A 24,599-nucleotide genomic window follows, 5' to 3' on the forward strand; every position below is an offset into this window, starting at 1 on the left:
AAGCGTTGCTCCTTGGCCTGCATGGCTTGATTTCAAACCATGCTGGCAAGGGGAAATGGCTCACCTGGTCATATTGTGATGTCAAGTGACTGACAAGCCTGACCCGTAGGTGGTGAGGGAGATGAGGATCTGTGCCCCAGATCCAGCTCCTCACTCCTGGTCTTTAAATGAGTTTATGGCCTTCACAGCGATGGATACCCAATCTTAGGTAACCTGCCAGGTTTCTGTTTCAAGCTATTGAGGTTTGTAGCCTATTTTTGCTGAATTGTTAATGGGCATTGGCTGTTTCATACCTATCTGAATTGCGTTTAGCAATGAAAAACATATTGTTAGTGAACCTCCCTGTGTTTTGGTGTTTCTTTACTCCCAGTTTTATGGAATCAAATATATCCCGTGTGTATTTGGAATATGAAGTTGTACTAAATAGTAGCACATTCAGAGTTAGAGAGTGGGTGGCGCTGTGGTCTAAACAACTGAGCCTCTTGGGCTTGCTGATTGGAAGGTCGATGGTTCGAATCTGCACAACAGGGTGAGATCTGTCCCACTGTGTCCCAGCTTCTGCCAACCTAGCAGTTCAAAAGCATACCAGTGCAAGTAGATAAATAAGTACTGCTGTGGCGGAAAGGTAAATGGCGTTTCCATGCGCCCTGACACTTATCACAGTGTCCTGTTGCACCAGAAGCGGTTTAGTCATGCTGGCCACATGACCCTGAAAGCTGTCTGTGAACTAATGCCGACTTTCTCGCCCTAAAAGAGAGATTAACACTGCACTCCATAGTTGACTTTGATTGGACTTAACCGTCCAGGGGTCCTTTACCTTTACATTCAGGATTGATAAAGTTGCATGCAATTCAAAACTCTGCCTACCCTTCTTGTATTTTAGCCTTTGCAAGAAAAAATGTAGTTTTCTGTTGTGTTCCCTCCCTGCCTCCACCTTCCCACTTTTACCTAGCACCAACACAGTAGAGCCAAAATTAGGAACACCAAGAAATATGTCCAGGAAGCTTAGAGCACGACAACAACAAAAAGCATTGTATTAAGACCTGCAACTACTTTAAACAATGTGCTTGGAATTCTTCTGATCATTTTTATATCAAGCACACATTTCAGTATATTAAATATTTCATCTCGACATGTGATAAAATCCAGCCTGCAAGCTTGAGCATAGTTCAGTAGAAGCTCCCTTTGAAATCAGTGTGAGTTCCAGTGTGCTCAGGAGTGGGATATCAGTCATTTACTTGGTGCAATGACAAGCCTATGTGAACTCAAGATGAAATAATATCTGAAACCTATCTATAAAAGCTTTTTTCTTTCTCCATCTGTCTCCTTTATTCCAGACTGTCCTCCGTCCTCTTCAAGCCCTGTGCTCTTTCCAGCTTCAACACGGCGCCCAAGTTCATCACAGCAAGGAGCACCTTCTTAAAAATGGTTTATATGACAAGCCCATGCCAAAAAACAAACGCAAGCTCAGAAGAATGGAGCTCTTAGTGAATAATGTTAAAATTTAGCAATGTCATGTAGAATTAGATTTATTTTTTTTTAAAAAAAGAAAGAATCCTTTAAAATAATGAAGTGGAGTTTGATAAGGATTTAATCCAGACAATCATCTCTTTTGATAATGGACAAAGTTCAGGTGGCAACTTGCCAATGAGTTCAAACATTATAATAATAATGAAAAGCAGAATGCCTGGACCATCAGGGAATAAACAAGAGATATCCGTCCCCCATACTCTCACCCCTGTTTATCAGTCTGTGATCTTTAGTATGACTTCTTAAAAAAAAAATTATGGGAGGCTTTTGGCATCACTGCACAAGGAACATAATTTTTTACAAGGCAGCGGTTAGAAGAGAAATTTCCAGTATGGGGATTTTGATTTTCATCAGCAGTGGGAATGAAATAATAATTTTAACATTTTTTCCGTTTAATTTCTTGTTCTGATTAAACAATATATCATATAAACCTTTATGTCCAGTTCACATTGCGGGATGTTGGTAAGAACACACTAGCAAATGTGATCATTGGAGATCAAGTTATTTTGTCCTGTCACTCATGAGAGCAATTACACACTGCAGTACACTTGTATGTGATTAGCATGTACATTGTCAAGAGAGAACTCATCTCCGAAACATGCAGTGGATGTGAGCTAGGAAGCTGCAGCCAATTATAGATCATGATTAGGGAGGAGAGAGCTTAACCATGATCAGGCAACACACTAAGCCAGTGATGGCCAAACGTGGCCCTCCAGCTGTTTGGGGACTACAATTCCCACCATCCCTGACCACTGGTCCTGTTAGCTAGGGATGATGGGAGTTGTAGTCCCAAAACAGCTAGAGCGCCAAATTTGGCCATCACTGCACTAAGCCAAATCCTGGTTTAGCTGCCGCACTAAGCTAGAAGGGAACAGGGAGCAGCAAAGCAGGTGCAAACCTCACTCCAGGAGCCTGCATGCTTCTGCAGTCCTGATCAGCCATAGCTTGGCTTTCTGTGAGTTGCAAACTGTGTTTCCCACAACCTGGCCACATGTAATCCATGCTTGAAGAACCTCACAATGGGATTGCTACAATGCACTTTACATGAGCTACCATTGAAGACAATCTGATAGCCTCACCTCATGCAAAACACAGCTAATGCAAAACAGCCTAGCTGTTGAGCAAGTCAGCTAGATGGGACCAGGAGGCACTGATCCTTAAAGCTCTTCACTGCCCAACTTTGACCTACCAGGACAAATTTAGGACATAGGTACTGATACATAAAAAAGCTGAAGGAGCATCTCCCCAATATCTGCTAGCCTGTGTTCTTAGTTTGGCAGATAAGGCCCTCTTCATGATCCCACTGGTTGATATGGCCTGTGGGGGTTGTCTGAGATAGGGACTTCACAGTGGTGGCATCCTGACTGCGGAATTTCCAGGGAAGTGCAGTTGCACCTCACAATGTTAATATTCAGATGTCGATTGAAAACCAATTCATCTGTGCATTTGGGCAACAAACTCTCTGGGATTCCTCAGTTTTGTTATTAATACCAATTTTTATCTCTTTTTTTAAGGATTGTAATTTTAAGTTAATTATTAATTATTGACTGTGTTTCTTACGTTGTGCACTGCTCCAAGCTCCTTTAGAAAGAAAGGTGGTATATAAATGTAAATAAATAATAATAATAGGTGGTATTTGACAAAGTAGTTCCATTAATGCAAGGACTTTGGGATCCACAAAGGAACTGTGCCTCACGTCTTTCTTGCACCCCACATGCGCCACCTAGATGCGTTCTGGGGGTTCCCCTCAACCCTCCAGAGCACATTTGGGGGAGGGTATGTAGGGAGAGAAAGAGGAAGTTCACTTGCACAAATGTAAATCCTTGTGCTGACAGATAGGGCTGTCTTACCCATAGGCGCTAGGGGTGCGGGGCACCCAGGCGCCGGGCTCTCAGGGGCGCCAGGCTGAGAGTCCGGGGCCCAAGAGTTGAGTCTGGGGAAGAGCCCGCCCGTCTGTTGGAGCACCGCGGCGGGCTCTTCTGCTGCGGGCGGCTCTGTGCCGCGAGTTCAGGGGCGACCAAGCCACCGAGACGCTGAGGCAGCCAGACGGCTCCGCCCTCCTGCACGCCTGGGACTGGGAAATCGGGGGGGGGGCAGCACCGGGCGGATCTTTGCACCCCGGCGCCACATCTGCTTAAGAGAGCCTTGCTGACGGAACTACTTGGTTGGAAACCACCCAATACTTTTTAGTCATGTGTCAGGGATTGACATTTTATAGCAATGTTACTATTGTAACACAGAATGAATATGTGGTAGAAACTGAAGAAGAATGTCCTGAATCAATAATGTATGGTTAACTGTATTTTGTCTAGATGAAAGAAATAAAATCAATACTACTGAAAATATGGGTTGCAAGGAAGCACTGTTAATGCCGACATAGAACATTCTTACTGTAGATGTATCCTGGCTGCCGCAGTTGTTCCTGTGAAAGCAGGCAGCAATTGAGCGTTGTAGCCAACATTTTCCCTTTTAATGGAGGATGCACTCACTTCCTTTTCTTCTGTACCAAAAATATTTCCCCCTCTTCAAGTTCCGAAGGAGAGAGGAAAATCTAATACGCTAGATTCACAATTAAAAATGTCTTCGTATTATTAGTCAAATAACCCCTTCCATTTATAATACCACAGTGTGAATTTTTATTAAATGTGGATTAATGTTTCATGTATATGAAAGAGGTCTGTTTTGGCACCCTTTGCAAGTCTTCTTAATGCTTTAGTATGTTTTTTACTCCTTTGGAACCACTCAAAAGAATGCTTTGTATAATGAGATCATTTGGAATCTCAATCTTCTAATTTTGTTGAGGGTTTTGTACATCTAGAAGTGGTGCTGTTCACTAGTTGCTACTATTTTCAGGAGATGTTGAACTGCTTTTCAGTTTATAAGTTACTAGCAGCCTTATACACAGCATTGTTGGGAAATTCTAAGAAACAAAAAAAATGAGTGCAGTTGTGAAGTAAGTGGTCAAAATTGGTGCAGTTTTGAAAGGTTCCTTCCTCCATCTTGATTCAAAATGGCATCCAGTTGTAGCCAAATATAGACAGAGTTATGTTCAGTGCACAAAAGGCTCCTTCCAGTCACTGATGGGACTCTAATCCAATTGAGAATCCTGCTAGAGAAGGGATAAGGAGCCTGATTCAAATTGGGTGCTTGCTGTAGCACTCTGGGGGATTCTTAAAATGGCTGAACACATGCCAAAATGACTGGAAGAATCAGAAATCAGGAAGACCAAAATTTTAATAAGTTATAAATTATCCCCATTCCTTATCTTAAAGACCATTGTAAATCGTTAAAATCATTAGTAGGGTTGGAATATCACTTGTAGTTTAAGGGTGAATTCTGGACACAATGGAGATGTAAAAGATTTGGATCATCATAAAAGATGCAGGAAGAAATGATTAATAATAAGACCCACAAAGGGGAGGATGGAAGTGCAGGAGATTCCTAAGAATCTTGTTTTTATGTTCAATATTTGACTGTAAAATTTTGATCTGAAAAACCAAATAAATTTAAATAAAATAAAATTATTGAACACACATAACACACAGCTTAAACACATGTAGGTCTATCAAGATTAGTGACACAGTGTGTTTTATGGTTGATTGCATTGTCTTTATTATTTACAGAAGAGCTTTTGTTCATTGAGGAGTCAGGCTAAATGGGCATCTGGGAGACCTGTATAAGCCTTCCACTTCCTGTAACAGCCTTCCTGGGCATACATGGGAAGGGATAAGAAATCCAGGCTCTTGTTTCATGTGTAGCAGGGATCATATCCATTGTCTGTGCAAATGTATTAAGCCAGGCATCCTCAAACTGCGACCCTCCAGATGTTTTGGCCTACAATTCCCATGATCCCTAGCTAACAGGACCAGTGGTCGGGGAAGATGGGAATTGTAGTCCAAAACATCTGGAGGGTCGAAGTTTGGCGATGCCTGTATTAAGCAATTTATTTGTCATACAAGTTGGTCTTCAGTTTTGCAATATCTTCTTTTAGTACTTTGGTTTCTTTCTTTTCAATTTGTTGATGACTCTTCCCCATTTGTTAAGAGAAAAACACTTCAATCTGGCACTTGTCTTATTTTAGTTTATCTCTTTAGTATTTTTTATTCAGAAATTGTATTGAAAGAAAGCATCACGAAAGTCTGGACTTTTTACTGATGGAACAGTTTTAGGGTTTGTGGTATAAGTTTTCTGAGCAAGGATAGAGCTCTAACTTCACTTTTCCCTCTGTTCCTCATTACTGTTAATTATCCAAATGAGAGAACTTACAATGAATTAATGTTGCATTTGAATACTTGAGTAATTTCCTGATGTTTCTTTTCTGTATTCCATAGATGAGTTTTGTTATTGCGAGTACAAATTACATGAACCTTTTGTCAAATGTGAAGGCTCAGTGTGTTTCTTTAAAATGTTCAGAAGTTGCAATCAAAGAACTGCCTACTTGCAAGTTATTTTAAGGAGACAAACTTTTTTTTTAAAAAAAATGCATTGATAGAAAACAAACTAAAAATTGACCTTCAAGCAAGTCTCATTGTATTTTGTGGGACTGCTAAGTGGACATCCATACAGTTGCACTAGCATGAATGTGATTTGTGATTAAGCCTACTCCAGAACAACAGTGTGGCTTTGTCGTTCGCCGTTCTGGGGAAGCTGTGTGGATTTGTTGCCTCTGTACTGGCAACAAGTGAACTCAGTTGTTCCTCTCTCTACCTCCTAGGCCAGTTTTGAGGATAGAACAGATTACGTCGTACCTTGGAAGCCGAACTTCAAAAATGTTCGGAAACCAAAGTGCGGCTTCTGAATGGGTGCAGAAAGCTCCTGATTGGCCAGTCGGAAGCCCCATCAAATGCTCAGCTTCCAAAAATAGTTTGCAGACCGGAACATTCACTTCGGGGTTTGCGGGGTTCGGGAGCTAAAACATTCAAGTACTAAGCTGTTCGGAAACCAAGGTACGACTGTATTACCAGCTACACCACCTGGACATCCTTAGCAGAAAGACATGGTACTGGTGTGTGGGTGGGTGTTTTAAGGAATTAAAGAACCTTTTAATGAGGGTGAAAGAGGAGAGCGCAAAATATGGTCTGAAGCTCAACATCAAAAAAACCAAGATCATGGTCACTGGTCCCATCACCTCCTGGCAAATAGAAGGGGAAGAAATGGAGGCAGTGGGAGATTTTACTTTCTTGGGCTCCTTGATCACTGCAGATGGTGACAGCAGTCACGAAAGTAAAAGACGCCTGCTTCTTAGGAGAAAAGCAATGACAAACCTAGACAGCATCTTAAAAAGCAGAGACACCACCTTGCCGACAAAGGTCCGTATAGTTAAAGCTATGGTTTTTCCAGTAGTGATGTATGGAAGTGAGAGCTGGAGCATAAAGAAGGCTGATCGCCGAAGAATTGATGCTTTTGAATTCTGGTGCTAGAGGAGACTCTTGAGAGTCCCATGGACTGCAAGAAGATCAAACCTATCCATTCTGAAGGAAATCAGCCCTGAGTGCTCACTGGAAGGACAGATCCTGAAGCTGAGGCTCCAATACTTTGGCCACCTCATGAGAAGAGAAGACTCCCTGGAAAAGACCCTGATGTTGGGAAAGATTGAGGGCACTAGGAGAAGGGGACGACAGAGGAGGAGATTGTTGGACAGTGTTCTCGAAGCTACGAACATGAGTTTGACCAAACTGCGGGAGGCAGTGGAAGACAGGAGTGCCTGGCGTGCTATGGTCCATGGGGTCACGAAGAATCGGACACGACTAAACGACTAAACAACAACAACAACAATTATTCATTTTATACGCTGTGGAATCCATTGGAGAATCTTTAGCAGCAGTTAACAAGAAGCGATTATCTGTCATTGAATAATCTGCACCTATCCTGTAGCAAGTTACTCTTGGATACAAATGTGGTCTGATCAAAATCTCCATGTGCCCAAGCCCACCTTTTAAAATCCTGCTATATGTACCCATATAGTCATTGTCTTGGCATTTAAATCAGATGTGATAAAATTTCACTGAACTACAACTCCCATTAGCCCCTGTAATCATGGGAGTTATAGTTCAGCAGCTACTGGAAGGCCAAAGGTTCCCATGCCTGATTTAAGTATTCAGCTCCATTCTGTTAAGGACCTCACTGAAATCAACGTGCCTTTTAGCAGAGCAATTGGGTCCCCAGCATTTTAGAAGGAAAAATTTTTATTATTTTCTTTCATGCAAACTGCTGCTTCGGATATGTGCAGTTATTAGACATGCATAAATACCTCATCCATGGTGTGTGTTGTTGGTGGTGGGGTTTAAATGGAAGAAAATAAATGTTCATTTCTTAACTCTGTGCTCAGTTCAGGAGGCAAAAGAAAATATGTTGACAGAGTATAACGGCAGAGCGGTTCCCGTTACGTTGGTGATTTCTACATGAAAATACCTAATACATAATTTAGAGAAGGCAGAAGCAAGTGCCTTTGTGGCCAATGACTCCAATGAGAAAATCATGTTGGAACCAAAACATGCTATGTAAAATGCATGATAAGACTTAGTGCTCAATTTTAAATTTTAATTGGCTTTGGTCGCATGAGGCAGGCCGACGTACAGTTAAGGTGAATTCCCAAACAGCTTTTTGACATGCTAGCTATTAGAAGTGTTGTAAGTAGTCCATGGTAATAAAGAAAAAAGAAAAAAAGAGGTGAGTGGGGGAGAATCCAAGAAAGATGCATTAGTTAACCTGAAGTGATAACAAGTGGGCGCTTGACATGAATAACAAGCCTTAATTTATAACATTAAGGCTATAGTGTGCAAATTTGGAGTCAGTGCTATTGAAACAAGTTTTTAAAATCTCCTTTTCAAGTAGAGATATTAAGAATTTAAAGCTGCATGCATTTTTCTGAAGACCTGGAATTGATGGCACTGCCATCAGTATTGTTGGTAGAAAGCTGTGGCTTTCAAATTTTCTGCCTTCAAAGAACCCTTTCCACACCAGCCAGTCTGCCAAGGAACCCTTTTGCATCTGCCAACAAACTCAAGTATTGCACAGAATTTTAATGTATGTTCCACTTCACAGAAGACAGTGCCCAAGTAACATCACCCTGCGCTCCATATGCATGGAATGGTAGAATGCCGAGGAAAAATAGAAAAAATGTGTTAACCTAGTCCAAAGTGGTGTGCCTCACAAATTTCCTGAATTTGGACGGTACAGTAGTACCTCGTTTTGAGTCCACCCCGTTTAGTGTCCATTTCGTGGAACGTCTGCGGCAAACCCGGAAATACCGGAACAGGTTATTTCCGGGTTTGCCGCTCATGCATGCGCAGAAGCGCAAAACCACTTGCGTGCGTAGAGCCACGCTTTGTCGAGCTTCCCTTTCGTCGAGCATCCAGGGCTCCAGAACGGATCCCGGACTCAAAACGAGGTATCACTGTACTTACTAACAACTCATCTCCAGCTGATACTACAGGTGTAAATTCAGCCTGAGTATACCCAGAAGCACACCCAACCTGTAATTACATGTTATAGGGATAGATCCGTTGTCCAAAGAACTGTGTCTGCTGTTACTCACAGAGGAACCTCAAAGAAGCTTCTGAAGGACCCAAGATTTGGCTGCTATGCTGCTTGGAAACAACAGGCATTTGAGATTGAACTGAAACATCAGACTGGCTTCATGTTTGCAAGGAAATGTGCCAAAGAAACCTTAGCACACTTTTAAAATTTAGAGCAGAATCTTTGTGTCTTTAGCCTAAAGAATATGAATAATATAGTATGTACAGCTTGTCTGAAATGCTTGTGGTGCCTTATCTCAAAATCCTTAGAACAACTTGGCAACTACTTCGAGACTGAAACTTAAAGATAATGGTTTGTCTGATCCAGTGAGTTTATGATGGAGTTGAAATACGAAATATACTCGCCTCGTGCTCTTAAGCACAGCGGACCAGCTATAAAACTGCTTAAAATATTCTTTCTACTTCCAATGTTCAGAGGTGAACGTGGATATATACTGCATGCAAGGGGGAGGTATCAGCAGTCTGAGGGAAAGGGAAAAGAATGGAGTATTCTGGAAGGAACACTTCACCCCACAACCTTCCGTTGCAAGTCCTACTTGTTCGAATACAAGTGTCTCTGTATCAAGAGAATTCTCAGCATGAATATATCTGATGAACAAATAGATTGACCACTTGTAGTGTGTGCCCCCCCCCAAAAAAATTATGGCATTAAGGCATCTTTTACTCCTGATAATTGTTTCTTCCACAGGCTATAGAGACAAAATTAGTAGTTCCCAGATTCCTTCAAGATGCGGGGGTTTCCCAGTTCTGTCTTGCCAGGATCCATGGTGTTGGTCAGTGAGCAATACTGAAAACTGCCACAAGCCAGGCTTTATCATAAACTTAAGCTTGATAATTGCAAGGGACCCTGAGGGTCATGTAGTTCAACCCCTTGCAATGCAGGAATCTTTCATCTTGAACCCATGACCCTGAGATTAAGAGTCTCATACTCTACCAACCAAGCTAGGTTCTAGCTCTGAAAGTGTTCTGAAATTTTATTTTACTCACCAAAGCAAGGGTGATTGTTCCTAACTCAAGAAAGAAAGTACATTAATGTATTTTCTTGCACCGCAATAACATGCAGCTTCGGACATCTAGCACGCTCTCACCACTGCCCTGCTGCAAATATCATTATGAAGGTTGCTGTGCTTAGCAACTCTGTAGCTCGAGGATTTGGGCTTCCGATGTCTGCTGCTGCCTCTTTTTTCATTACTGGTAGTTATTTTAGCCACAGCTTACAGCTGTGGGTTAGGCCCAGGAGTATTTAAGCAGAAGCACTGTCCATGTAGCATTGACATGAAAGTGCTGCAATAGCAGGGCCTGTCAGAAACCAGCATTAAAGAAATATATGGGAGTTCAACTTGGAGAAACTTCTCTCCCTCTCTTTTTAAAAGTTCATTAAAGCACCTTAAGAAGTGTCAGCACAAAGCAGCAAGTTTAATGGGGCCATACAAAGCCCCGGCGATGCTCAACACAAGATTTAGAGGCAGCTCGTCTCCCATTGTTCCTTACCTGCCAGTAAAATGTTTATAACTCTGCCAATTTATGAATGTATCAGCATCTTGCCGGAAACTAAATGTAAGGTGCTCAAGTCTCTCTCCTGCAACTGTTATTATACTTTGAGATAATTTTACATGATAATGATTCCACGTGGCCCCAACGCATCACATTTCAGTACAGATCGGCTGTCAATTATACTCGGAAATGTAAAGCAACAACAAAACCACAACTGGCAGGAGAAGCAGAAGAAAAGCAAATTTGTTCCATGGGTTGCAATCTTGAGTAAGTTATGTATGTTCAAGATTCATTAAAGACTGGAATACTTCCACACTAGACTCGTACTCAAGGGGCTGGGATCGAAAGACACATGGCTGTTGTGTCCTCACTCCGCTCTCCCCGAGCCACTTTGCGAGGCTGGGATCTGATCAGATCCCCAGCCTTGCAAAGCAGCACAGGGGTGGCTCAGGGAGGGCGGCATGAGCATCACAAACACACACACACCCCAGCGTGAAAAATGCACCTGGGGTGATTGCCCCGGCACCCACCCACCCATGCTCCGCCCCTGATGGGTGTTGTTGCCAGGTTGTTGAAGGCTTCACCACAGCATAGCTGCCAAGTTATCCCTTTTTTTAAGGGATTTCCCCTTATGCTGAATAGGCTTCCTCGCGAGAAAGGGGAAAACTTGGCAGCTATGGACCACAGCATCAGAAGAAGATGGCTTTGTAGAGCTGGTAGGCATTCTCTCTTTTTGCTGTGTCCTGCAGATTGTGCCAGGAGTGGCTAGTGCAGCAGGTCAGTTGCCTGCTCTCGCTCCCCCCATCTGCCGTTTAGTAACATCCTGACACATTAGTGTAATGCATCATACTTTTCCAGACACAGAAATAAGTGACGGGGAATAAAGTTGCTAAATTTCTCTGTGTTAGGCTGCCATTAAAGACACATGAGCAGGTCCGTTTTTTAAAGTTTTTTTTAAAGGTAAAGATATATAGCACTAAGGATAATGTAATGGAATTGGTGGTGACAACTCGCTTTGGCCATCACTCACCTCCTGGAAGAGCCCTTTGAATCATCCATGTGGCCACAGTCTGAGTCAGTTGAAGAATGTGGGTGGGTGAAATAAAGAGTGAATTAGCTATGGAATTTCCAGATAGATTAACTCTAATCTTTAGTGTTGGTGCTGACCTTTAAAGCCCTAAATGGCCTCGATCCAGTATACCTGAAGGAGCGTCTCCACTCCCACCGTTCTGCCTGGACACTGAGGTCCAGTGCCGAGGGCCTTCTGGTGGTTCCCTCACTGTGAGAAGCCAAGTTACAGGGAACCAGGCAGAGGGCCTTCTCGGTAGTGCCACCCACTCTGTGGAACGCCCTCCCACCAGATGTCAAAGAGAAAAACATCTACCAGACTTTTAGAAGACATCTGAAGGCAGCCCTGTTTAGGGAAGCTTTTAATGTTTAACAGACTATTGTATTTTAGGGAAGTTTTTAATGTTTGATGCTGTACTGTTTTAAATATTTGGTTGGAAGCCGCCCAGAGTGGCTGGGGAAACCCAGCCAGATGGGCGGGATATAAATAAATTATTATTATTATTATTATTATTATTATTATTATTATTATTATTTTGTTGGAAGTCGCCCAGAGTGGCTGGGGAAACCCAGCCAGATGGGCAAGGTATAAATAAATAATAATAATAATAATAATAATAATTATTATTATTATTATTATTATTATTATTATTATTGCACTTCAAAGGTTTGCCTCCACACATAGGGTTAACATCTGGAGTGTCATGGGCCAGGAGTCAGCTTTGCCTGCTGAACAGCAGCCTGAAGGGAGAGAAGGCGGAGTGACTCCACCTGCGGAGTGACTCAAAGGAGAAGGTGCTGATGAGAACCAGCTGGCTTCAGCCATCTTAAGCAGAGCTCCCAGCAGCAGGCAGATGTTGGAAACAATGTTTGTAGATCCTGGACCTACCTTGCTGCTTCCTGTTTGTCTTGACCCCAGATTTCCTGACCTCTGGATCATCTGATCACACGGATTGCTGTTCACCTGAGCCTAGGACTGAACCTGACTTTGGATGCTGAATTTGCCTCCAGGTAAGTACAACTCAGAGACGCTTCTGGTTGGCTGGCCTCCACTTAGCTTTGCATGTTGTTGCTCGGCAACGTGACTATGACATGGAGGAGGGGTGAGGTCATGGCTCCAGGTCTGTTCTCAACCTAGAATGTCCAGCTCTCACCATCCCCATGTTGATATCTAAACGGAAGACTACTAGAGCATGTTGGGTCCATAACACTGGAGAAGTAGAATCATAAAGCATGTCCTGTATGTATTAGACCAGGGGTTGGCAATTTTTTAAAGCTGCGGGCCGGTCCACTGTCCCTCAGACCTTGTGGTGGGCTGGAGAAGCGGCACGGGAGGGGGAGCTGGAAGAAGAGGCAAGGGGGGGGAAGTAGTCCTCCTCCCCACCCCCCAGCCCCAGCCACTGAGCTTACCTTCCCAGACCCATGATCTGAGCACCCCTGGCCTCTTTCCCCTCTCTCCAGAGGGGGAAGCAGGAGCCCTTCCCTAGCTCTTTGTCCTCGAGGACTTTTGCCGGGCGCCTCCTTCGGCGGAGGGCTGTGCTTTGGTCTGCTTGGGAGCTGGCCCGCCAGGCTGGGACTCGTCGCAGCCACCCTCCGGCTTCATCCCTTTGCTCCGTGCCCAGCCCCTCCCGCGGGGCAGGAGCTCACCTGGGCTCACTGGGTGGTGCCCTCACAGTGCACAGTGCCTCTGCAGCAGCGGCTCCTCCTCACTCTCTTTCCCCAGGGCTCCTGCAGGCAGGATGGTGGCCGTAGACTGGCAGCCCTCGGTGGGCCGCAGGGCAGGTCCGTAGCTTGTGGGGGGGGGAGTAAATGGTGGTGCAAAAACATAAATGAACAGAATCCCCATGGCCCATGCTGATCCATGGACCGTCCGCGGGTCGGATCCTGAAGGCAATTGGGCCAGATCTGGTCTGCAAAGCTTAGTTTGCCGACCCCTGTGTTAGACTAGTGGTGGGAACCTTTTCAGCCCATTGGGCCCAGATCCTTAGCTCCCCCACCTGCAGAGGTCACTTTCCCCACCTGTCAATCATCTGTGCCATCTTTCAAGCTGCACTGCAAAGGAAGATTCCAAAGGCTTGAAGTCCTTCTTGGATTAGCCGGACTCTGGAATTCCCCATCAGAAACTGTAGTGTAGCCAATACTGGTGGGACCTGAAGTCACTGCCAATCAGCTGACAGGAGCTGTCTTTAAGGACTGCTTTTATCAAGGATTGGCTACACTCATGTGTGTCGCTGGACCTAGGTGGGCTTGAAGTCACTCTCACCTTCATTACACACCTGTAGGTGCCAGGCAAAAGCATGCCTCTTTAACCAGGCCTTGGGCTGATTGACACCCAATGCCCTTTTAAAATGTGTTGGGGGGCTGAATGGGTGGTTTTTGTTTTTATTTTGATTATGTATTTTGTGATTTTATCTTGTGAAACGCCCTAAGACAGGGGTGGGCAACCTAAGGCCCAGGGGCCAGATGCAGCCCAATCGCCTTTTCAATCTGGCCAGCGGACGGTCCAGGAATCAGCGTGTTTTTACATGAGTAGAATGTGTCCTTTTATTTAAAATGCATCTCTGGGTTATTTGTGGGGCATAGGAATTCATTTATCCCCACCCCCAATATAGTCTGGCCCACCACATGGTCTGAGGGACAGTGGGCTGGCTCATGGCTGAAAAAGGTTGCTGACCCCTGCTCTAAGAGCTGAGGGTGTAGGGTGGTATACAAATTTAATAAATAGTAATAATCTAGACCCTCTATGTTTCACTGAAAACTTTTATAATTTGAATTTGAATTTAGTGATGGTCCAATTTATACCTGTGCACAGCATCGCCTTGCCAACAAATCTGGAAAGCAAGTCCTGAGTTGCTGCCTCAGCTAAATGAGTCATCTTTGATTGATGGGAGTGTGAGAGAGAATGGTGAGGGGAGGTTTGTCACAACCTTCGGAAAGCCAAAGAGAAGAGTATTTGAACTAGGAAGGTGAGCACTCTTGAGGGTGTTCCTTGAGCTTACCGTGCCACATTCCAGATGGCTAGAAAAACATGGGAGCATCTTGGTACAATATCAGCTTTGTCAGGAGTGTTTCTGTCCCTTCTGAATTTCCATCCGTTCATGCTTTGTGGCGTGTGGCTGTCAGGAGAGCCTTGTCTGCTGGAGAGGGGTAGGGGAAGCTCTAACCCTGGTTAGGAACATCCTCGGTAGAGACATGGCAGGTTATGTTGCCTCTCTAGGAAGAAGCTAGTTGACCTTCAAGAGAAGTGATGGGGGCCTGTGGTTTTCCAGATGTTGTTGGTCTAAACTCCTATCTATTGATTTTTGATCACGCTGGTTAGGGATGATGGGAATTTCCAGCACCATCTAGACCAGGCACCTCCAAACGGTGGCCCTCCAGATGTTTTGGCCTACAACTCCCATGATCCCTAGCTAACAGGACCACTGGTCAGGGATGGTGGGAATTGTAGTCCAAAACATCTGGAGAGCTGAAGTTTGGGGATGCCTGATCTAGACAGCTGCAGCTTCTCTATTCCTGTTCAAGAGAATAGTTAGAATTGATAGCTGTCTGATCATATTGATACCCTGTTTAAAATACATAGTTTAATCTTCTTCTGTTTGTTCTGGGTCTGAGAGCAGCTACGTTTTACAAGCTCTCCTGTACCACAAACAAATATGTAAAGGCAAATGTGTAATTCTTTGTATTAGTCAGTTCCTGGGTATAGTAATATGATTTGTGATATGATCACAGTCATGCTATTTCTCCGTTCCTCTGCTTCTATTATTATGCATTGTGCAGCACACTTCCAACAGGACTATAAATTAGGACAATCATTCCATCTGGGTTTCTGGGGACAAAAATAGAGAATTTAAGCTGTTTGCGAAAGTTCCTGATGATAGTGAGACCCCTCAAGTGATATTAGCAGTCTCCTGGTGTGTGGCTGAGGCAAGTTTATTAATTCCCTTCCCTTCCAAGAAGATGTAATTGGTAATTAACCACAATTGCCTTGTCCAGAGGAAAAGTTACATGATGTAATTAAGATGAATGCATGTGGTATTACCAGGTGTTCAGCTGGGTAAAAATGAATTAATAAACAAAGGAGCAAATCCATTGTGAAACTTAACCGCAAATGAATCATTGGTTCACTTCATAGAATATCTGTCCAAGGTCATCACCATTAGGAATCACTATGGCTACCACCCGGGCTAAAGGGGGATTAATTTACGTCTGAGGTATGCTGATCAGTGTCTCCATGTGGTATAAGAGTCTACTTTGAAGTCGAGCAGCTCTTTGAATGTCCATAATAGTTGTGTTTTACTGCATGGCTACTGACACCTGGTACAAAAAAGTGCCATCGATCACAAGAGCTGATGTACGGTAGATAAGCAACCAAAAATGATTCACAGAACAGTTGAAGAACTTCTGGAAGTATTCCTAACAAATAAATTGGGCAGTTGCAATACTGAGAGAATATTGACTTTGAGACAAATGCCACTGGAGCATGCGTAGAAGTGACTTCCGGTGCTGCTCTGCCCAATTGCAAAATGGCCGCAGTGCGACTTCTGGCGCATTTCCAAAATGGCTGCATCGCCGGAAGTTGCACTGCAGCCATTTTGGAACTGGGCAGAGCAGCACCGGAAGTCGCTTCTACGCATGCTCTGCCCATTTCCAAAATGGCTGCAGCGCCAGAAATCACTTCTGTGCATGTCCAGAGACTCCAGACATGCGCAGAAGGAGCCTCCCCGGGCCAGTAAGAATCCGGGGGATTTACGGGTTTTTTAAAAAATCTGGGCTGCCAGCGGGAAACGGCTGGAAAAACGGGGGTTTCCCGGGGAATACAGGAGACTTGGCAGCTATGCACTATAGACAAGTATTTTTCTGGCATCCAAGCTAGGGCCCCATCTTCTGTGTAACTAAGATGAAGCAGAGCCAAGATTAAACACAGATATCCTAGAACCAGGAAACTAGTCAACAAGCTACCTTTTTTGTTTTTGCCTGTTTTATAAATTGGCTGTTCTTAGTTTAATTGTCTGCTGCATTGCCTTTATGAGCCCCCAATTAATATGTGGTTCCTTGACATGACAACACATTACAGTTCCTGTTCATTTGTGATTGATGCATTTTTCTTGTACAGTCAAGTCTTCTCTCGGTGATGCACTGCATGCAATGAGCACCCAATTTGCCTTATTTTTCTTCTCCAACTTTAGAAGAGTCTTCCTGGATAGGACCAATGGTCCATCTACTCCATAATTCTGTTTTTCATACTGGACAACCAGGCACCTAACAGGACCTGAGCACTCTCCCCTCCTGCACTTCCCTGTGACTGAAATTCAGAAGGATACTTCTGTTTGTCCAGCTTGCCCTATGACATTTTCAGTTCAGGGTCATACTTATTTACCTTCTCATGATAAACTTGCCCTATATTTCCTGCATCCTGAGAAGGACCAAGCTCTTCAGGGCCCACTAGCCACCTATTCCGCCCTTTTGTCCAATGGATGAAGGAAGAGGTTTATCAGAAGAAGGGAATATACTGGCAAAACCAAACTAGTTGATGCTGATCAGAATGGATCTAAATTTAATAATTGTTGATATGCCATTTTAAATGTTAAAAGCATATTGCATTCTCTGGGCTCATCCACACTTCCGCTTGGGTCGTGTTTAAAAAGCATGGGTCCAAGTGGTTTTCCACTTGACCCACGCTTTCTAGGCATGAATCCAAGCAGTTTTCGCCTTGCCCTGCTTCTTTTCTAGGGAAAACCTACTCTCATGTGTTAGATTGGAACTAATGGCATTCTGGGGAAAACTTGCTGTTTGTTCCAATTGAGCACTAAAGAGCAGTTTTCCCCAGTGGGAAAGCAGTAGAACAAGAAGAAAGGTGAATAAGCCCTCTGTCTCATCCATGATCCTGTAAGGCAGATAATTCTCACTTCTGTTGCCCTGGGCTCCTTTTGGAGAAAAGTTGGGATATAAATAGAATAAATAAATTATGTACTGAGCTGCCCTGACCGTGATTACTCTAAAGTAAGCCCATTAATTCAGCAGCGCTTTCTTCCAAACTTACATGCATAGCATTACAGTCTGAAACTTGAACAAGTGACTTCAGCAAAACTAAGTTTTGGTTTTGTTTGCATTCCAGGTATCCAACTTGTATTTCATCCCCCTACCCTGGCTTAACATTCTAATATCAACTGAAAAATAATGATAAACTGAGGACATGGCTAAGAATGTGCACCAGATTTAGGCTTTAAACTCTCCTCATCATGGTAATCTTTAACCAACATTAAAGCATTCGGCATTTTTTCGAGAGCTTAATGTACAATCAGCAGGAGAAACAGGGCACGTTATGCCTGTTTCTCGCTTATTATTATCCCCATATATTTATCATTTAACATACATACATGCTTCCAATCTGCATTATTCTGGCACTGTGAAATGGCCTTTATAGTCAGAATATGAATGGAAATAATGCCTGTGATCTCTAATAGCTTAACTTTAACAAAACCCACTAAGAACTTTAATGGGCACCATTGCTATTCCACTTTTAAATAATAACTTCTAAAGGGCCCTTTTGTAAGAAAAAAGCATTCTAGCAACATGAGCAAGAAGTAAAGTTGTCGTGACTTTACTCTTCGCTTGGGGGGGGGGGATGAGCAAGTCACAAATATGTCATCCTAATGAAGTCATCTTGTGATTACCGGTATATTGCAATTTGGTCCCTGCTGCTCGAAAATGGAGAGGCACTTCCCTGCCCTGACTTCTAGCACCCAGCCGAGTTAATGCAAAATGTGTAAATCTCTTCAAAGCAAGAAGGTTTGCCATGGCTGGATGGAATTCCACTATGCTGAGGTATCCATTAGGTTTGGAGACAAGCTAATTAGATGTCTGTCTTTTGGTGGGGAGATATTAAGTCTTAAATTCTAGGGCATCTAAAGTTTGTGCAAATCCAGGCATCAATCAGTTAGACAAAGGGAGAAAAAACGAGTCAATTTTATTAGACTACAAGACTCAGTCAGTTGATTACACTGAGAAAAAACAGGACTAGTTACTTTAACGGAGGGTTTGCTCTTGTAATTGATTAACTGCTGCCATCTGCTCTATTGACCTTCGTTAATTTGTTGTATTGCCTGTCATTCCTTATCTTGTGCTGTGTGGAGAGGATTTTTAGGTAAACATTGACATTGCTAAAGTCAGAAGGGAAACTTCTGCCTCTGTAGTTTAAATGTAATTGTATGCATAGTCAGACTTTCTTGTTGAAATCACTGTTGTGCTGTTACTATTTCAAGCGCAGAAGCTTATGCCTGAAGCAGAGGAGAAGAAAAGGAAGATGCACGCCGAGCTGAAGTGAAACAGGCTACAACTTTAATTCCTGAAATTTCCATGAGAGCAGCATAAGAAGAATAGAGAAACGGCCCCATTACCCTCCCCCCCCCAACTGAGTTTATGCAGAATCAATTTCTGGTGGCTTTTTGTTTGAGTGCTTACTAAAAGAGCAGATCCAGTGTAGAAATTCAGAAAAAAGACAGTCATCCTTCTCCCACAACCCACCATTTCTAGCCTGGGAAGATCATTAGTTTAGAAAGCGTATGGAATGCTAGAACTCGGACAAAATGTGCTGAGGTGTGGGAACGTAGAGAACAAATTAGCTGCCATTGATTTACTGGCTTCCTTGTTCCAGAAGATTGCTTCTTGTAATAATGCTAAGTTTTTGTTTTTAGGTGCTTCTATAAATGTGGGGTTTGAATGAAGAAGTTTCTAAAAGCATTGGTTTGTAATCCCCTATAGACCTCTTGAACTTGAACCCACCCCTCTTAGAAATGTTAGAAATGTGCTGTGTAAGCTTGGAAAAAGTACTGTGATAGTGAAGCTAGGACTGCAGTAAAGGTAATCACATATTGAGCTGCTTTAGGTTGTCCAAGCATTCATTCACCTAGACTAGGATTAGGTTGGGTTTTTTTTTTAAACAGACAGATGCAGTGGCCTGCATCATTCCAATAGTTCACATAAAGTAAAATATATCACTGGTCCTGAAAGACTAACATTGGCTCCCAGTACATTTCGGAGCACAATTCAAAGTGTTGGTGCTGACCTTTAAAGCCCTAGATCAGGCATCCCCAAACTTCAGCCTGCCAGATGTTTTGGACTACAATTCCCATCTTCCCCGATCACTGGTCCTGTTAGCTAGGGATCATGGGAGTTGTAGGCCAAAACATCTGGAGGGCCGCAGTTTGGGGATGCCTGCCCTAGATGGCCTCGGCCCAGTATACCTGAAGGACCCAGCCAGGGGGTTATTAGACCATCATGAAATGTGTTTAAAGTGGGGCAGAGCTGACAGGGCTCTGCGGCCTTGTCATTTGTTTACATTACCCTGGGAGGGCCTTGGTCCAGTATAGCCGAAGGAGCGTTTCCACCCCCATCGTTCTACCCGGACACAGATATCCAGTGCCGAGGGCCTTCTGGCAGTTCCCTCACTGTGAGAAGCCAAGTTACAGGGAACCAGGCAGAGGGCCTTCTCGGTAGTGCCACCTGCCCTGTGGATCGCCCTCCCATCAGATGTCAAGGAAATAAACAACTATCTGACGGCAGCCCTGTTTAGGGAAGTTTTTAATGTTTGATGTTTTAGTGCTTTATTATTATTTGTTGGGAGCTGCCTAGAGTGGCTGGGGAAACCCAGCCAGATGGGTGGGGTATAAATGATAAGTTGTTGTTGTTGCTGCTGTTTTCATTTACCAATGAGTCAGGGCTCCAGCTCCCTGTGGCTCTGGAACCTGGAGGTTAGGAAATGTCAGACAAACAATTAGTCTGTGGAGTACCACTGAGCATTAGCCAGAGGAGGGAACTACAAATTGACTGGTGTCCCCTACAAGAGGTTCCTTATAGGCCAGAACAGCGCACACTATGGATTTGATAGTGGGGAAAATTTTTGATTTTGATCTTCAACTTTTCTTGCTTGTTGGGCCTTGCTTCCCACTGGCTTTGCAGAGAAAGGGGCATTATTACATTCTGGGCCTGTCCCATTCAATTCCATCCTGTGATTCTTCCTTATGCTGCTTAAGGGAAAAAAATTGTACTCAAAGGACTCAGCTATACAGCTGCAAATAAAAAGTTTCAAGTGTGTCTTAAGTACAATATACAATGTGACACTAGATGGCAATGGTGAGCCTTATGGAAAAATGCAATGTATTTTTAAAAACAGCATTTTCAGGACGGATTTTTAATGTGTGTCGATTCCACCAAAGTTTACTTTAAAATTTCATTCTACCAGTCTGATAAATTTAAAGAGATACCTGTACCTAGGTTCTTTTAAATATTGTTAAATAGTTCCTTGTCTAACTTTCTGAAGTCATTGAATATTTTTTTTCCTGTCTTCCCTCTAGAATTCTGCATATATAATGTAGCTTCATCAGCATATTTAATTAACAGCCCATTTAATTCTTCTTCCAGCTCATTAATGGAGATAGAGAAATGGTGCTATGATTTGCATTCTCTAATTAGGTAAGGGGAGTAAAGAACTTCTTGTATTATACTTAAAACACTTGGATGCAGGGAGGGGAAATCCTCATTTAGTCCTACCACTTAGTGTTATTTGTCCTACCATTGCTAATATAGGAGGAAGAGATTTTGTTGGAATTAATGAACAAAAAGCAACATTCCCTTTGACAGTTAAGTCAATGAAACTCCATTTAATGGCATTATCCAACGTAATCCATTCTCTTTTCAGACTTCACTATGAAAAGCCAACAAAATCTTAGGATGGGAATGCTTTTAAAACCATGCTGGAAAGCTCCTGGATTCTTTTCTTTGCATCATGATGACTAATTAATAGAAACAGCTTGATAAATGTTCAAGTTCAAGAGTCTGGCTCCCTCTGAAGCGTTTGCATTTGGAATGGCAGTCAAGCTGAGACAAGAAAGTTATTGCCTCCAGACTCAGAACTTTGATCCTGCTTTGACTGATGTTGTAGAGAACTGAGAATTCTTCCAGGTGATGCACCATAAATTCCCAGCAGTTTTACCTTCAGGATGAGGCTGAAGAAACAGTAAAAACAAACCAGTATACATATTTAACCCTCAAAGTGCATTGTTACATCTTGTTCCCTCTAACTTATACCATCTGCCGCTATCCCCCGCTTTACCAAGATTGCTGCAGGTGAGTACCAATATTTATGGATAATGTCAGGAGTTCAAAGCTAATCTTACTTGTCTGATAAGACAAAGCACCCCGGGTGCCTACTACAATGGCGAAACCCCAACATGAGAACCTAATAGAATGAAAAATTGGTACTTAGATTAACAGGCTGGAGAATCTTCAGCTCAAGCTGAGTTCAGAGCGATAACAATATGTCTGTTTGAAAAGCTGCTCTAAAATACTCTACTCGCAGGTACAATTTCCACATTTATAGGTATGTTAAGAGAAAAAGAGGCACTCTCAGCAGGGTGAGGGGACTGGGTGAGGTCAGTAATACAAAGTGTTTCTTCTTCCCTGTCTCCAGCAAAAGGAGATGGGGGGTGGTGGTTTTTTGTCATAAAGCCTTCTTGTGTGGAAGTGTATTTTCTCAATTTCTCAAAGCTTGCCTAGATGGCACTTCCCACTTCCTTGGTTGCCCAGTTCAAGGAAGGTTCTGTTGAGGAGCTAGCTAGAGGAATGACAAGCAAGGCGAGAGCCAGTAAATGCATGCTTGGTTTCAATAGGTATTTGAAATCCATTCAGAAGCAAAAACCTTTCAAAGTGTTTTCCCAATTAGTAGCTGTTTTACTTGACCTCACTTCTATGCCAATAACTGTGGGGAAGAACAGAGTTAGGACATGTTCATTGGGCTTTTGGTTTGTGGGAAGTAGAGGTGGGTGTGCTCAGATGCATTAGCGCAGGCACCCCCAAAGTTCGGCCCTTCAGATGTTTTGGACAACAGTTCCCATCATCCCTGACCACTGGTCCTGTTAGCTAGGGATCATGGGAGTTGTAGGCCAAAACATCTGGAGGGCCGCAGTTTGGGGATACCTGCATTAGCGCAACACATCTAACCCTACAAGGCGCATGATACCCATATCAAGACTTGACATCACCTTAATAATGTACAGGACAATATAATACTCATGAAACCAACATGGGTAACAGTATCCACAGCAGGCAAACATACAAAACCGTGTTTTGTAGGCAGAGTCTGTTTGTTTCTGCACTTCCATTTGAGACATCATGGGTTCTAGGAAGCTCCTGTGTAGACAAATTCCATGTCCATAATTTAACTCTGGACAATGCAAGATGTAGAAGTAGTCGATAACATTGCTTATTAGATTGGAATGTAGGTTCAAGACTGAATGTTATGCTCCCATAAAAAGTTATATTCCATAGCTTGATCTTCCTTGTATGTGTGTGTTGGGACAGAGGGGGACTGCTTTAGTTGCAGTAATTCAAAGAGTAACTGTTGCTGCGTGTGGTTGCTCTGTGGTTAAACCACAGAGTCTAGGGCTTGCTGATCAGAAGGTCAGCAGTTCGAATCCCTGCGACAGGGTGAGATCCCGTTGCTCGGTCCCAGCTCCTGCCAACCTAGCAGTTCGAAAGCATGTCAAAGTGCAAGTAGATAAATAGGGACCGCTCCGGCGGGAAGGTAAACGGCGTTTCCGTGCGCTGCTCTGGTTCGCCAGAAGCAGCTTTGTCATGCTGGCCACATGACCCGGAAGCTGTCTGCGGACAAACGCCAGCTCCCTCGGCCTATAGAGCGAGATGAGCGCCGCAACCCCAGAGTCGGACACGACTGGACCTGATGGTCAGGGGGCCCTTAACCCTTTACCTAACTGTTGCTGCAGCGTCAAGTGACACCCTGTGCTTGCTTAGTAGTGTACTATGCCTCACTGTTTATTCAAATATATTTGCGTGCCAAGGCTCCGTGACCAACGGTCCCCTAGTGGATGGATAAAACACACAAACAAGCAGAGTTTGGTTTATGGGTTCAAATAGGCCACAACTTTATTGGTTACAGATGTGAGTGGTTTGGCTTACGCATTGGGTGAAGCCAGACTATATATCAACTCCCACCTGTCTGCAGGCAGTCCATCTAAGGGTAAACCACCAATAGGGGGAGCCCTAAGACTTATATCTGGCGTGCTATGGTCCATGGGGTCACGAAGAGTCGGACACGACTAAACGACTAAACAACAACAAGACTTATATCAAATAGGGGGTCCCCACTGGGGCAGTGGCATGGCCCTAGCCCACGCCCGGGCATCAGACAGAATCCACACCCTTGGATCCCTTTCCTTAATGAGGAGGGGCAGGTGGAGGCTACAACCTCCCCTCCAACTAAACAAGGGCTTACCCAATGCCTCACAGCGTTGTGACGATTGCTAAGAAGTAGGCAAAAATCAAATAGTGGAGCCAATTTGCCAAGTAGAAAGTATTCCTGCCTGGTCCCAACAATATGGCAACCGCCGATTAGTCCATAGCAAGGTCGCAACGCATCAAAGCAGAAAAAAGAGGGCAAGGTGGGTGGGAGATCTGGCGAAGGGCACAATAGGACGGCCTCCCTGCTGTGCTGGAGTTTAAATTCCCTGTGGACACGCCCTCTGGCGGCACTGAATGGTTGGTGAGCCCCGCTCTTGAGCGGGGCCCCACCCAGCACTGATGGCTTGGGGAGGCGACGGCGGGACATGCTCCAGTCTCCAGCCCTCGGCCGGGTGATGCAGGACCTGGGGCCTGGCCACATCATCACCCACCAAATGAGGTAGGTGGACACATCACATAGCACTAAGGTACTGGGCTGGGCTGGAACAAGAGGTCCCATTGTTGGGGTCACAGGGAGCTGCATTTGCCATGCTGCCATTGCTCCATTCCCAACAGAGCTCTGCATGAAGCCTCATAGGTGCCACAGTCATGCAGGTCAGGTGACTGCCATCACAACAAACTTGGTAAAACGTGGACCCTAGAAAGGCTACTCGGGATTTATTTGTGTTATCTGAATGTTATATTCTGGGTTAGGCAGTAGCACAGGAAGTCAAT

At 43.9% G+C, this 24,599-nt stretch overlaps 1 protein-coding gene across 1 annotated transcript in view; it reads left to right on the forward strand.

Annotated features, from left to right (window-relative positions):
- Positions 1-5,908, forward strand: part of DTWD2 (DTW motif tRNA-uridine aminocarboxypropyltransferase 2) — an 86,231-nt gene extending 80,323 nt beyond the window's left edge. The window contains exon 6 of the mRNA XM_035099884.3: positions 1,338-5,908. Coding sequence (XP_034955775.3) covers positions 1,338-1,508 — 171 coding nt within the window. The 3' untranslated portion in view covers positions 1,509-5,908. The remainder of the gene's footprint in view (positions 1-1,337) is intronic.
- The last annotated feature ends 18,691 nt before the right edge of the window (positions 5,909-24,599 follow it).

Source organism: Zootoca vivipara, chromosome 10, assembly GCF_965207765.1.
Source record: "Zootoca vivipara chromosome 10, rZooViv2.hap1.1, whole genome shotgun sequence".
Taxonomy (NCBI): domain Eukaryota; kingdom Metazoa; phylum Chordata; class Lepidosauria; order Squamata; family Lacertidae; genus Zootoca; species Zootoca vivipara.